Source organism: Balaenoptera musculus, chromosome 5, assembly GCF_009873245.2.
Source record: "Balaenoptera musculus isolate JJ_BM4_2016_0621 chromosome 5, mBalMus1.pri.v3, whole genome shotgun sequence".
NCBI lineage: Eukaryota > Metazoa > Chordata > Mammalia > Artiodactyla > Balaenopteridae > Balaenoptera > Balaenoptera musculus.
The window spans coordinates 67,918,646-67,933,908 of NC_045789.1; the positions used below are offsets into that span (position 1 = coordinate 67,918,646).

At 39.7% G+C, this 15,263-nt stretch overlaps 1 protein-coding gene across 3 annotated transcripts in view; it reads right to left on the reverse strand.

The window, feature by feature from the left end:
- Nucleotides 1-1,528: 1,528 nt before the first annotated feature.
- The window catches only part of SPATA18 (spermatogenesis associated 18), a 37,056-nt gene continuing 23,321 nt past the window's right edge, over nucleotides 1,529-15,263 (reverse strand). The window contains exons 5-11 of one of the 3 annotated variants that reach the window (XM_036852087.1): nucleotides 13,615-13,870; nucleotides 11,961-12,119; nucleotides 10,936-11,111; nucleotides 8,588-8,711; nucleotides 6,699-6,782; nucleotides 4,018-4,063; nucleotides 1,529-2,333 (exon numbers count right to left, since the gene is read on the reverse strand). In XM_036852087.1, coding sequence (XP_036707982.1) covers nucleotides 2,263-2,333; nucleotides 4,018-4,063; nucleotides 6,699-6,782; nucleotides 8,588-8,711; nucleotides 10,936-11,111; nucleotides 11,961-12,119; nucleotides 13,615-13,870 — 916 coding nt within the window. In that variant the 3' untranslated portion in view covers nucleotides 1,529-2,262. Of the gene's footprint in view, nucleotides 3,708-4,017; nucleotides 4,064-6,698; nucleotides 6,783-8,587; nucleotides 8,712-10,935; nucleotides 11,112-11,960; nucleotides 12,120-13,614; nucleotides 13,880-15,263 lie in introns of all 3 variants that reach the window. The other 2 variants (XM_036852088.1, XM_036852086.1) reach the window with 2 other exon arrangements.

Here is a 15,263-nt window from a genome sequence, read left to right on the forward strand (position 1 = left end):
GGTGTGAGGTGATATTTAATTGTAGTTTTGATTTGCATTTCTCTAATGATTAGTGATGTTGAGCATCCTTTCATGTGTTTGCTGGCTGCCTGGTTTTGATACACTAATTGCCAGTGATACTGTGGAAAGTATGATATTCATGCTGGCACCCAGGGGGCAATTTTTTAAGTGTGAAATTATCGCATCACATTGCATTTGAAAGAAAATTAGTTCCTGCTTCATTTTCGATGCCCCTATTCACTCAGTGTATTAAGGCCAACAGCCTTCACCGTTTTGGTATTTAAATGGCATATGCTGAATGTCACTTACCCTACCCGTATGGTTCCTGGGCTCACAGTTCAATGACCTAATGCAGTTTGGAATACTAACTTCTTAAAATCTCCTTAACACATTACCCTTAACTATAGGTATGATACTATTCAAAGTCATACTGCTAAGAAGTCTCCCATTCAACCCAAACTTTATAGAACACTCTTGGCAGCAATCTGCCTTGTGAAGGATTTGCAGGTGCCTAAAAGTGAATGATAATGCTCTGCAACTTGCCATTTCTTAGGAATATGGCAGGTGGAGGACACAGCTGCAGTAATTGGAAGTATTAGATGGATCTCTGGGCCCCTCTCCCCGCACTCATTTTATGGCTGATGATGACCCTGGGATTATAGTTTCAGTAGATACTTGTAAAAAGACTGAGTAATTCACCTGTGAATGACATAACTGAGTTACATTCTTTTGTGACGTTCACCATATTTCTCCCACTGTCTTGCATAACTTTCTTATATATAGGTATTTGCCCCCCAAATTAATTCTTCAATTGATATGTGGCGCTCTCTCTTTTAAATTTGCTCTACTGGCTGTATTGTTTTTTCTTTCTTCCATCATATATGCTCTCTATGACAGGAAAAACACAAAGGAATGCAACTGGACATGACATTAAGCTCCAGAAGAGCCCGAACCTTGTCCATCACTACATCCCTAGCAGGACATACTGTATCTAGCACACAGGAGGTGCTCATTGCACTTGTGAATGTATGAATGAATGAATGAACGAACAAACCAATAAACAAAATAGCTGATGCTATAGGCCATGGAGGAACAAAAGAAAACAGGAGAGAATATTATTCTGAAATAAAAAGGCTTGGAAGAAGACCACATGGTGTATTGGATGAACAGGTTCTTAACCTATTTTACACTGAAGACACCTGGATTTCTCGTGGGGAGAAACTGAAATAATGTACATGAAAACGGTATAGAACTACTCAGAGAGAGTATCTTGAATATGAAGACAATGAATTGTGAATAAAATAAGCTGAAGCTGATAATTAAGCTGCAGCATGGAATCACAGCATCATGCAGTCAACCCCAGAGCAGAGGCACCATTGATATTTATTGAGGGAATTTGTGGCCCTGGTTCAGACCTCAGAAAATGGAGATGGGTGAAGGGAATCTGCAAGGAAAGCATTTCATTGCAAAGAACCTACAAGTACAGAAGCACTTTTTTTTCTTAATTTTATTATTAGATGTTAAACTGGTAATACAAAAACTAACATTTATCCAGGTTACAAAGAAAGAGTTTATCATTTTTCAAAGTCACCAAGGTTAAGGTGCATTAAGATGTTAATGCATCTTTTTCCCAATCAGATGCATTCCCATATTTCACTCCTAAAAAATTCTGATATGTAGGCATTCTCATTATTTAATGAGATTTTAGAAAAGACCTTTTAACATATAACACATTCTATGGTTTTAATATACACCAGCTTCTCCAGGAATGCATTTACTATGTAAATTAAGGCACAGCTGTAAGTTTTTGTTCAAAACTTTACCAAGAGTTGTTCACCATTTCAGAAAACCCATGACATTAGTGTTTATGATATTGCCAGTACAACGCACATTGATCTGCATTTGTAGCTAGTAATTCTACATAAAGGCGTAAGCGTCTGATGACTTTATCTTCCGGGATAGTCATACCCAAGCTTTTTTGTTGAAATACATTCTATTTTATTAAAAACTGCTTTCCTTTTTTCTGATTTATATTACAGTTCAAGTACTATATTCGTTGTTTAAAAGTATATATGCCTATAAATCATATTAACTTTGAACATCATTTCAGAATAGCCAAAATAAAATATTTGTTATGAAAGAGGGCATGAGTCTGGGAGGGTTGAGAGAACCACTGATCCCATCCACCCTCGTCGCTATGCAGTGAAACTGAGGCTCAGAGAGATGCAGTAACTTGCTTAAGGCCACCAAGCAAGCAGATGATCAAGTCAGAACTGGAGTTACCTGGGCACTGAGTTCTCCTTCCAGCACGCAGCCCTGCCTCAAAGTGATGCCTACATAAATGCAGAGGGAGAACAATTAAGTTCACGCTTCAGAATGAGTTGGTGACCATTAGACCCAAGGGGTGGAGGCTGGGGAGGTCTCTCCCCGTCCCTGTGTCCCAGCACAAGAGGCAAGATGCTTTAGGGAAGATTTTTTTGGTTTTTTGTGGGGTTTTTTGTTTGTTTGTTTTCACCTAAAAAGCCCCAGGTGCTGGTTCCGGTGCTGAGCTTACACAAACTGAGCTGTGACCAGTTCAGCGCTTCTCTCTAAAAGGCACACAGCAAAAGCTGTCATTTGCAAAGCTTGTGTTTAAAACCAGCATTAAAGTGAAAAGAATTTTTAAAAAAAACAAAACAGAAAGAACATTATTAATCTTGAGAAAGCAACATTCCATTATAACCTTGAATGTGAACTTTTTCAACAGTACTTCACAGTGAAGGAATCAAGGGATAGACATTCAATTTAAAATCCATAAATGGTACCCTTAGCTTTTAGCCTTGAGTTTAAGTGTTTTTAGTCAGATGGAGTTCTTACGCGGTCTGAGTTTGTAAACAACCAGGTGGAATAGGTAAAGGGTGTGTCCCAGGAATCTTTTATATTTCACACATACATTAAAACTGCCCGAAATATTCCCAGGAGATAAACACAAGGTAATTAACATTTATCTCCAAACTGGCTTCTATCCAAATCACAGCTCTGCATTTATGAAGCAAGAGAATTCTCTCAAGTAAGTAGCTTCAACAAACAGTGCTCAATTCAGCCACACTGGGCACTTCACAGTAAGAAAAGAGAAGCGAGCCAATGAACTATATTCTCCTAAATCATCATCACCTACATTTAGCCTGAAGTCACTGCTATGCTATAAGTTCCCCAACCTGAGACTAGGGCTGTCTTCCAAACCCCCAAAGAAAATTAAAACACCCCAGATTGTTTTCCAGTTAAAGCTAAAACCAGCAATTATAATATTTATGATCAGTTTATAAACTGAAATGACTCCTCTTGTCTTTTGGACTTAGCATGGTAAAGATTTTCCACTTTAGTTCTTGTAGTTGCTATAAAAGAGCCTCGTATTTCAGGATGAGAATCCTGAACCTGTGTAATGGACTTTGCTTCGAATGAATATGATCCTAAATACCTAGGCAATTGTTTTTTTTATCAAATTAATGGACTCTGTATCTATAAAATAAAATAAAATGCAATATATCTGAAGTTACAAATGCACTAAGCCAAAACATTTAACTCTCTGTGTGAAGTGATACACAGAATTGCCTTTTCACATTATCTTAAGTGAGGTCTGAGGCAGACAGCAGGCAGGCGGAGGCACTGGGTAAGTTGGCCGTTGCAGACATCCTGGGTAGAGGAACATGGCTGGTGGTTTTAAAACCCTAGGGAGAAAAGTAAACGGTTTATTATTATGGTCCATTTCTTAGACTTTCTTTTGGGAAGACCTAAAAGAAAGGTGGGTGGTTAATCTAAGTTTACATCAATCAAATCTCACCATGAGAGCCTCTTCCTGTGTCACCCATGGCACCTGCCGTGGTACCATCCCGCGAGAAGGCCCAGAAATAAGAGGTGTGAAGTGGAGGTAAGAAATGTTCTCCAAGGAGCAAAACATTCATTTTGCTGCATGATGCTGAGTTCTAAAAGCAACAATAAAAAGCAGAAACTTTGTTCCATCTAGACCATCCTACTTACTTGGCAATCCATATCTTATTGGAGAAGGACTCCGGCTTCGAGATATCTGGAAAATATAAAAGTGTAGTGTGAATTACACAGTAGATGGAGCTCAAAGAAAGAATCCTTTTGATGTTTTTTTCCTAAAACCAGCTAAGGAGTTTATCTGAAGCAGTTTAGAACTATGATGGTTTCCCCCTGAGGTTGAGCCCTGTGATTGCTTTTATACTTCCTGAAGTAAATGGACACTCAACTTAGCTTAAATTTTATTATTAACTAAAAGCTGAGCTCAGTGGCCTAGTTTTTTGTTGGTTTTTGTTGCTGTGGTTGTTTTTAGTGGTTGCTAAACACTTTGAGACGGGATGCTCACTGGCCATACTGAAGTCTATGCTTTCCAGAAAATATTTATTATTATTATTAATTAAAGCTAAAATGATCCAATACTCTCTGGCACATCCTTTATATGAATTATATCATGTGTCCAAAATGCTGTCCTATGAAGGAGGGTCACTGGGAAGCCAGAAAAGAGCCATTTTTCAAATCTCACCTTTGATTTCACTGAGGAAAACTACCCCCATACCTACAAGCCTGCGATGGCTCGGAAATAACTGACCGCAAGCATCATTCTTGCTGTGAGCTTTCAAGCACTTTAGATAAATAGACATTAACAAAGATGGAAGCTGTTCTGGATATGAGGTCTCAAACAAGTCAACAAGATTAACCAAAAATGTTTGTACCGGGCTTGTCGTAAAGAGATGATGCTGGAAAGGGACAGGATTTTGGCAGCAGTTTCACCTTTGAGAATCTACTTTAGTCTATCAAAAGTTTAAGTTTGCTCTCCCTGGGCACAAAGTTGGAAAAAGAGAGGATGGGTTCAAACATATACAGGTACTTATTACAGAGGGACATTGCCCATTACTAAGCCTTCCAATGAGGGTCCAGAGTTAAAATTCACCATGGCTGTAAGTGCAACAGGTGTCTAATATTGCTCTTTCTTCTGATAGAACACTTCGTCTTAGAATGAGAATTGTAATTCTTCCAGTATAAAACTCGTAATATGTCTTTTTAATTTATCAGCCCGTTAAATGTACTCTCCTTTTGCTTTTTCCTACTGTGAATACCTATTTGGCAATAAGGATAATTAAGTTATATTAAAATCAGCAAGAGCTAAAGAACTGTGTCTGACACATGGCTTTCCATTCTCAGGCCATTTCTTTCATGTGGATAGTCGTCCCCAGTTTCCCAGCCCACAAAAATTCTGCCAGATCACATAACAACTCTCCCGTGAACTAAATCCAGAGGGAATCTCTACCTCCTCTGACAGCTTTAGCTGTCATTCAGTAACATTCAGTTACTTTGTTGAAATCATACTGATCTTCCTATATTGAAACTCATTCAGGGAAGAAACCATGTTTTAGTCATTTCTGTATTGCCCACACACACATACACACTAGCATCCATCCGATAACGGAAAAAATGTTTGATAAGAATGTTATCAGGGCTCTCCTGGTGGCACAGTGGTTAAGAATCCGCCTGCCAATGCAGGGGACACGGGTTCGAGCCCTGGTCCAGGAAGATCCCACATGCCGCGGAGCAACTAAGCCCGGGTGCTACAACTACTGAGCCTGCGCTCTAGAGCCCGTGAGCCACAACTACTGAGCCCGTGTGCTACAACTACTGAAGCCTGCGCACCTAGAGCCCGTGCTCCACAACAAGGGAAGCCACCACAATGAGAAGCCCGTGCACTGCAAAGAAGAGTAGCCCCCGCTCACCACAACTAGAGAAAGTCCGCACGCAGCAACGAAGACCCAATGCAGCCAAAAATAAATAAATAAATAAATTTATTTTAAAAAAAAAAAGAACATTATCAAACATAATGTTTTGTTGAGAGGGGTTTAGAAGTTTAGGGCTAGAGTTGCATCGCTAGAGATAATTTCAGAGAAGTTGCCTTCTCTACCACTCTCCCTAAAACAAGTTTGAACAAATATTTAAAGAATTTTTATTTGAAGGAACAGCAAATTGTTAGCCTATCTGGTATCTTAACATGTCTTGGTCTAGATCTGTATTCAGAAGGCACTAACTAAATGTTATGTGTTGAATGAATGAACAGTGGTGAATCATAATAATGTTAGTTTTTAGGGATATTATCTCCAAAGTTTTCAGAGATGTTTTTGCTGTTATTTTTTTTTTTTGATAGATGTGTTAGTAATCCTAAGAATGAATACACAGAGACTAATCCTAATTCTTTCTACTTTGAAGTTTGGAGGAAAATTAAGACCTGCAATGCCCTTTATACAGTATTGAAATCCAGACCATTTGAGCAATTTCTCCAAACTCATACAAGAAGTTCTAGAGATACCAGAGACTGATGTGTGCAGAGACCAGTTGACTAAGATGTCCTATTCTCTGTTCAGGAGACTCATAGCTAATAGCCCATTTTCATTTAAAGATAAAAATAAAACACGAAATAACTAAAGTCTATTATTCTTTCAACTAATGAAGAAAAATACTACCTCTACTTCCTTCTTTCTAGAATGATAAATTCCTTAGCCAAGGTAGTATAAAAATCAATCTGGGGTGATTGTAGTAGGCTCTCTTTCTACCTACAAACTTATCATCACCTCTTTTATAGGTGACTGTGGACCAAAAAAAACATCAACCATAAGATGATTTTGTGTAAAAATGATTAGACAGATACGTACCGTGCTTAAACTAATACGGCTACGAGGGCAGATGGGACTTAAACTCCTGCTTCGACATCGACTTAGAGATCGCACTGAGTTCCACTAGAGAAAGAGAAAGAGAAAAATAGTCAATAGTTTGTGAAAGCCCAGGTGGCTTAAAACAATACTCATATCCCATAGAACGAACAAGAGGTTTTTCTGATATGATTACACTTGCCCGTTACTGGTCGTCAGTATGAGTACACTCATTTGCTATAGCTGCCCAATATTTGACAATAGCTCTAGGGTACTTCTCAAATAAAATCCCATTACAATGAACTTTGGGATATTCAAATTCATGATGCTAGTGGAACTTTGTTTTGATGAGTAAACTGTTAGAAATTACATTCAGGTTTGCAAGTGTTGGAGAACGTAAGCTCCATCTGGTCAGGAATTTGTGTTTGCTTTGTTCATTGCTGAATCCCCAGCACCTAAACACAGTGCTTGGGTCGTAAATAACTATTGAATAAAATGAATTAATGAATAAGTGAGTGAGTGAATCACTACTGTGGCCCACCTACTGTCCAACTAAGTTAATGAACAAACAGAAAATTTTATTTCCTATAATGAGATTTTACTAGTCAAAGTCTTCTCATCAATTCCCGTCGTTCAACCCTTTCCCAAGTTCTTGCTTTAAGGGTATTTTCTTTGTTTTAGGAGTTTAAGCTTGGGTAAATATTGGTGACATACTTGAGGGGAGAGAAGAAGGAAGTTAAAAGGCAATTGCTATTTGATGGAGAACACAGGAATAGTGGCTATTTCCTCTCCCTCCCTTCCAAATTGCACTGCAGACAGTCTACAACAAGAGTTTCTTAATAGAGGGTAATTGTTGTAAGGGCAAGAAGCACGTTTTATGAGCTCATTCATTGTAGAGCACGTGCGATTGCCAAGTCAACACAACCCAGTTTCTATGGGCTCAACTCTTACAGCACAGAATATTTTCATTGAGATACTTTATGCTACAGTGGGATGTTTAAGCTTAAGTTCTTAAGTTCTTTTAAATACACTACTCCGCTTCTCCACTTCATGTGTGAAAAGCTGCCATGAAGCACTTCCCCTATTCTCCAGGTCAAAGAGAACAGGAACTGAGACCACCAAGATGGTGGCTTTGCTCTGGACCTGGGAGCTCCTCTCCAGGATTCACTTAACTTCTAGGAAGGGCAGGGTAAAACTCCATAATGGGAACAATACAGAATATCCAAGCACCCGTAGCAACCAGTTCCAACATCCTCTCCCCACCTTAACACACACACTTACACACTTGCATACCTAAGACTCCATTCTGAAGGCTGTCCAATTATTTAACATGTTCAAAACATTCTACAGCCAATGTATATAGGAAGCAACCCTCCAAAACTGATTGGCTCCTCTCTCCCCACCTCCTCTGCCCTCTTTTTCTCCATCCCTCCCCTCCCTACACATCATACCAAGGAGAGAAAAACAGGACACATCCATCATATCCCAAAATACAGAACTATCAGTAAAAATTGGGCCAATTGTTTTCTGACAGTTAATTGATCACTTTTAAATGCTTAGAATTGTAGAGGGCCTCCAAAAGTTGAGCTCAAAGGGCTTTGCCCTTATAATAGCATAATATTTCTAAGACAGAGGAGGCAAATAGGACCAGTTCTATCTTGTAAATAAAGCAATAAACAAAGAAACGACTGCCAGGAAATGATGAAGACTCATGGAAGAATCAAAGAAAAGAATCTGTTCTTTCCCAGCCGGTCCCTTTCCTCTCCTTTGTACGAAATCTTATCAAATAACCCTTTATGAACTTCTTTTATAGAATCTCTGGGTTTATAAATGTTCTCGAACTTGTGAATCAAACACTTGTGATGAATTGTCACTATGCAAGGCCACCGTACAAAAGCCCCTCTCCTGGTGACAGCTTCTCCCTTCATAATGATACAGTCATTCTCCATGATAGCAGGCCACACGTGATAGAAGACCAAGGGAGCCGTGAAATCGGAGTCATAGCTTCGACGGTACCTATTTTAAACACCCAAAAGAACAAGAAAGAGAAGGTAAGCAGTTATGTAACCTAACTGGGAGGGAAGGGGACATCAGTATAAATTTTCATCTTTTATTCTGCTCACATTTAGATAAATATGGATCCTGATTCTATTATTAAAGAGATAGTTGTGGGCTCCTAGAATAGGAACCAGTGATAACAAGGACCCGACATGGGCTCACTAAAAACAAGTCATGTCATAGAGAACAGACTGGTAGTTGCTGAGGGGGAGGGGTTGTGGGAGGGATGCAGTGGGAGGCTGGGGTTAGTGGATGCAAACTAGCATATTTAGATGGATAAACAACAAGGTCCCACTGCAGAGCACAGAGAACTATATTCAATATCCTATGATAAACCATAATGAAAAAGAATATTTTAGAAAGAATGTATATAGAGATATGCATATGTGTAACTGAACCACTTCGCTGTAGAGCAGAAATTAACACAGCATTGTAGAAGTGCAATGCGCTATCACTGCACGATGGAGCCACCCCAACACAATACTGTAAATCAATTATACTTCAATTTTTTTAAACTGACAAAAGAAAAGTCATGTCAGACTAGTCTTGTTCCTTCTCAGGATTACAAGAATTGTAATTCAGGCAAATGCTAGAGACAGAGACCAACCATCTAAGTCCCACAGGCAACCTATAAGATTTCTCATGCTGGGGACTTCCCTGATGACGAAGTGGTTAAGAATCTGCCTGCCAATGTAGGGGACACGGGTTCGAGCCCTGGTCTTAGAAGATCCCACATGTCGCGGAGCAGCTAAGCCCGTGCGCCACAACTGCTGAGCCTGCGCTCTAGAACCTGCGCACCACAATTACTGAGCCCGTGAGCCACAACTACTGAGCCCGCGTGCCGCAACTACTGAAGCCCATGCACCTAGAGCCCGTGCTCCGCAACAAGAGAAGCCACCGCAATGAGAAGCCTGCACACCTCAACGAAGAGTAGCCCCCGCTCGCCGCAACTAGAGAAAGCCCACGCGTAGCAACGGAGACCCAATGCAGCCAAAAATAAATATATAAATAAATAGATTTATTTAAAAAAAAATTAAAAACAGAATTACCATATGATCCAGCAATTCCACTTCTAGGTATTTATCCAAAGAAAACTAAACACTAATTTGAAAAGATATATACACCCCCATGTTCATTGCTGCTTTATTTACAATAGCCAAGATGGACATCTAAGTGTTCATTGATGGATTAATGGTTTAAAAAGTTGTGGTATCTACACAATGGGATACTATTTTGCTATTAAAAAAAAAGAGAATGAAATCTTGTCACCTGAGACAACATGGATGGACCTTGAGGGCATTATGAAATAAGTCAGACAGAGAAAGACAAATACCACACAATCTCACTTATAGGTGGAATCTAAAGCAAACAAACAAACAAAAACCAAGCTCACAGATACAGAAAACAGATTAGTGGTTGCTGGACATGGGGGCAAAATGGGTTAGGGAGGTCCAAAGGTACAAACTTCCAGTTACAAAATAAATGTCATGCAGACGTATAATTGTTAACAATATAGTTAATAATACTGTATTGCAAATTTGAAAGCTGCTTAGAGAATAGATCTTAAAAGTTCTCATTGAAAGAAAAGAAAGTTTTGTAACTATATATGGTGACTGATGGTGATAATCATTTCACAATATATACAAATGTAGAATCATTATGTTGTAGACGTGAAACTAATACAATCTTATATGTCAATTATACCTCAATAAAAAAAATTTTAAACAATAAAAAGCAATACATGTCTGTATTTCTATAGCACTTTTCTTTTTTTTTTAACATCTTTATTGGAGTACAATTGCTTTATAATGGTGTGTTAGTTTCTGCTTTATAACAAAGTGAATCAGCTATACATATACATATATCCCCATATCTCCTCCCTAGCACTTTTCTTTTAAAGAGTTCCAAACAGACTACAGGTACTCATTAGTTCTCCCCAAGACCAATATGTTCGATGGAAATCATAACATCACCTCTGAAGCACATTTGACTGAGAAGGAAAATGACCCCAGAAGAGGGCCCTGCCCTGTAGTACAGAGAAGTATATGGCTGGGCCTGAAAATCAGGTAATGTCTGTTGATTTCCCCACCCAGAGTTCTTTTCCCTAAATTGTTCCCAGAGAATACAGACAAGATCATTTATTTATAAAGAATCCCTTAGCTTCTGCTCCTATGTCTCTTACTTGCAATCATTAAAAATTTCTCCATCGGCCCCAAATGCAATATCGAGAGGTGGGTCTAAAGTCTGCATTGCAAAGGCGATGCAACATATCTCATGGATGAAGTTACTGAGGAGGCAAAAGTCAACTTCAGGAGGGAATGAAATCTTGGGATTGACATTCATGGCTCGGATCACATCCTGAAAAACAAAAAGATGGCATCACCTTGTTACCAACCTGTGAAATACACACTGACAATCCTAAGGACGTTATGACTGATGGGAGGGGAAAAGAGCATGTGAGTGAAAACAAGGTAAACTAGAAGAGAAGTGCATGTGCTGAAAGGAGGAAGCCTCATTAACAGAGAAGGAGGAAAGATGACAGAGGACAAATGATATACTAAAGGCCAAGAAAGTCTCCAAAAACAAAAAACTAAAGCAAAAACCCTTAGTAGCTTTTATTTATTATTTCCTTATTTTTCTATTCTGGGCAAGTTATATAATCGCCAATACAGGACTCTGACCTGTTCATAATCTATAATAATAACAATTATAATAGCTTGCTCTTATTGAGAGTTTGCTCTGTGCCAACTCTTGTGCTAAGCAAATTACCTGCTTCCTTTCATTTAATCCTCTCACAAACTCTATAGGGTCATGACCATTGTTGCTCCCATTTTAAGATTAGAAAACTAAAGCACAGAGAGGTTAAGTAAATGTGCAAGGTCACACAGCTAGTAAGTGGCAGAACCAGGATGCAAATCCATAACTATCTTTCCCAAAATCATTGCTCCTAAGCACTATGGTATTCTATCTTCCAATCTTAAGAGCCTGTCTGAAGAATAGAACTAGAAAGCTCAGGATATTTTCCTCATAATATGTCTGAGAAAGAAAGAGCCAATAATGACTGGTTCTACAAAATACACTGGATGCTCATTCCTGCTCTTCCATTACATAGATGCGATGCTAAGCTGGATGGATTTCTGAGTTATTAGTATTCATTACAAACAGCAGCAGCAGCAAACCAGTCCCAATAAAAGACCCAACACTTACATTAACACTGCTTTGGGAATCATATAGATCAAGATGACAAATGATATAATCCAAAACAGCATCCTCAAAGTCATTTGACCCTGCATAAGACGGTGTCAGCGATTTCCTCACACGGATCTTGAAGTGTCTGAATGCCACTTTAGCTACATGGAACGCCTCCTGCACATAAAAGTACAGCAAGTTTATCTGGTGGGAGGAGGGAGGTAAAGAGGTCCAAAGCAAGGAATGAAGAAAGAATGCCCAACAAAAATTCAACATCATATTGGACTTCTGGTAACTAAACCCAGCGGTCAAAACTACTTTTAACCTGGGAGAAAATACATATCTAAATTGTGGAAAGTACATAAATACATATAAGACTATCCATATTCACTAATTTCAAGACAGTTGACCACTGTTCTGGTAATCCTGATTGCAAGAAGCAGGACAATGCAGGCATTCAAGGAAATAAAATCACCTGTGGTTACATAAATACTTGAAATATGCTAGTTGATGCTCTGATCCCACAGCAATATCATATTACTGGTCAAGAAATAAGAGAAAATTATCAATCTAGTGGTCACATCATACATAGACACATATCAAGCGTCTGACATGTTTCCTGGCATATATTAATTCAACAAATATTTATTAAATGCCTGTAATATAGCAGGCACAGGGAAAACTCAGTTATGCATGAAATATACAGCCTCTACAATTACAGAACTTTAACCAACTCAGTACATGATTCTTAATTATATAAATTATATATAAATTAAATAATTCTTAATGATATAAATTATCTTTTCTGTAAAAAGCCAGATAGTAAATATTTTAGGCTTTGCAGGTCATATAATTGTCTCTGTCACTTTTTTTTTTTTCACAACCCTTTAAAATGTAAAACCATTCTTAAATGTTAGCTCTTGGGTGGTATTTCTCTTAGAATTACAGATCAGGGCCAGATACAGCCCAGGAGTCATAGTTTGCTGACTCCTGATATAAATGAATAAATATAGGATAAAGTCCGGTAGATTCTGATAATTCCACTCTCACACCAATATTTTGTTTTGTTTGTTAATATTTAGCTGCTCTCATTACAGACTCTTAGTATCTCCCTATGGTACCCACAGAATAAACACATTTGCTTTGGATTTTAAGATTATATATGAGCATTTTTTAATCTTGCCATACTCAAGTAGTTAGCAGTTCTAGTAACTACTCTTAGTTAAATAAACAGAAGAGTGAACACAATCACAGCCTTTTGATTTTTCTAAGAAGGGAAGGTAACCTATCAAATGATAGCCCTTAGCAATAATATATCCATTGTTCGTACATATACCCATATTACAATAGAAGATCCAGTGCGAATCAGCTTGGTATATACCCATCTGAGATAGTCCTACATTTATGGATGCTTCAACAAATGTCTGGTCAAAATAGATATTAACATATATGAATAGTTATTGAGTGTGAAAAATAATTCATCGCAAATATCTGTAATGGAAGGAAGGCAGGGAGGGAGGGAGGGAGGAGACAGATGGAAACCCACCCTCCTTCAGTGACCTCAGGCCCTACCAGTCTTTTTTCAGCCGTCCTGTTCAGTTGACCCAAGCACTGCCTGGCCGCAGCGCCCTTGGACCGCGGAAGTGCAGCGGCGCGCGCGAGGCTCACGTACCACTGCCGCGATGTAGATGATCCGCTGCACCGTCTCGGCTTTGTCGATGCAGCGCCGCAGCAGGCACTGCGCATCCAGGCGGGTCTGGGAATAGGCGTCGCTGAACCGGGACAGCAGGGCGGCCTTGCGCGCCGCGCTGGACAGTTTGGCGCGACTTGGAGACGGGCTCCTGACCTTCGCGACCGCGGTGTTGGGGCTGGTGGACCGGCTGCGGCTGCGGCCGTGGCTGCGAGGGTCAGGGCTCGGAGACCGGCTCCTGGCGGACCTGTTGGTGAGCAAGAATCAGGCAGGGAAGCGCTCTGAATCCCTTCACTCTCTTGTTCCTAGACTCGGCTGCTTCTCTCCCCATAAACCAGAAGCCATGGGAGTAGGGAGAGCAGCTCCCTGTGAGAGGCACTGTGTCTCCACAAGGCCTCAAATAGGACCACAAACAAAAATCAATACTCTATACTTGCCTGGTGCATTAGAATTTATAACACACTGTCACTCACTCAGCGCATCAATTTATCCTTCAAGCAGCCAGGTAAGGTCAGCATTGATTGTTGGCCCTTTTACAGATGAGGAAGTTGAGGCTCAGAAATGCTAAGAGGGCTATCCTAGAGTAACACAGCTAGCAAGAGCTAGAGTTAAATAAAAAGTCCGATTTTCAGTATTTCTTACCCCAACCTTGGGCCACTAACACATCACTGAGCTTTCTGGTATAAAATGAGATGAACGCTGATTGAACAATGAGAAAGAAAATCTGTGCTCTCCTTCCATAGCAATGGAACCATTTGCAGTCATTTTCTCCTCTGCAGGTCCTCCATTTTCACCTACAAAATTTGTGCCCTATTTTGGGATGGTGGGGAGGTTATCAAGTGAGCTAATGCATGTGGAAGTACTTGGTGAATCGAAAAGCATTGTATCAGTGAAACGTATATTGCTACCAAGTACAAAGTAAATGATCAGACTAGCTAGTCCAAAGGGAATGGGCCACCAAAAAGAGAAGTTTTGTAGAAGGAACTGTGGGGCAAAAGGTAGTACAAAGCAGACTCTCTGAAGGTGGAAAGGGGACAAAAAAGTCCTCATTTATAGTGTTTGCCAGTTTCCATGGTGCAACAAATACTCTCGCCATAGCCAATTTCAAACTATCAATGTGACGTCACTGAACCCAGAGTTAGGTAGAAATGCACAGAATCAGTTCCCAGAGCTAGTACAAGCTGGCACTCGCACAACACTGATGGAGTGATTCCCCAAAATGAAAGCCTAAGGTGACATTTAGGGGAATGGAGAACAGGGTTAGGGGTGGCTTTGATAGCCTGAATCTGGGTACACTGTGGGGCTGGGGGGGAAGAGGGGAAGTGTTAGAAAGAACAAGGAAAATGCAGAAACTCCTAAGAGAGAAATACTCTACTTTGTCCTCACTTAACACTGTCTGAATGACCTGTCTTAACGTTCTGTCCATCAGTAGAAGGGAATTTCACATTCCCTTACCTACTCATTCCATCAAACAAAGTGAGATGTAAAAAGGCAATACCCTCTAGTAAAATGACAGTTGGTCATCCTGGCGAGAGAACTCGTAGAACTCAGAGAACAGGACCCTTCCCCTATCATGGAACAGTCTTTCAACATGGGTACCGCCTTTTGCATTATAGGCACTCAAATCTGGT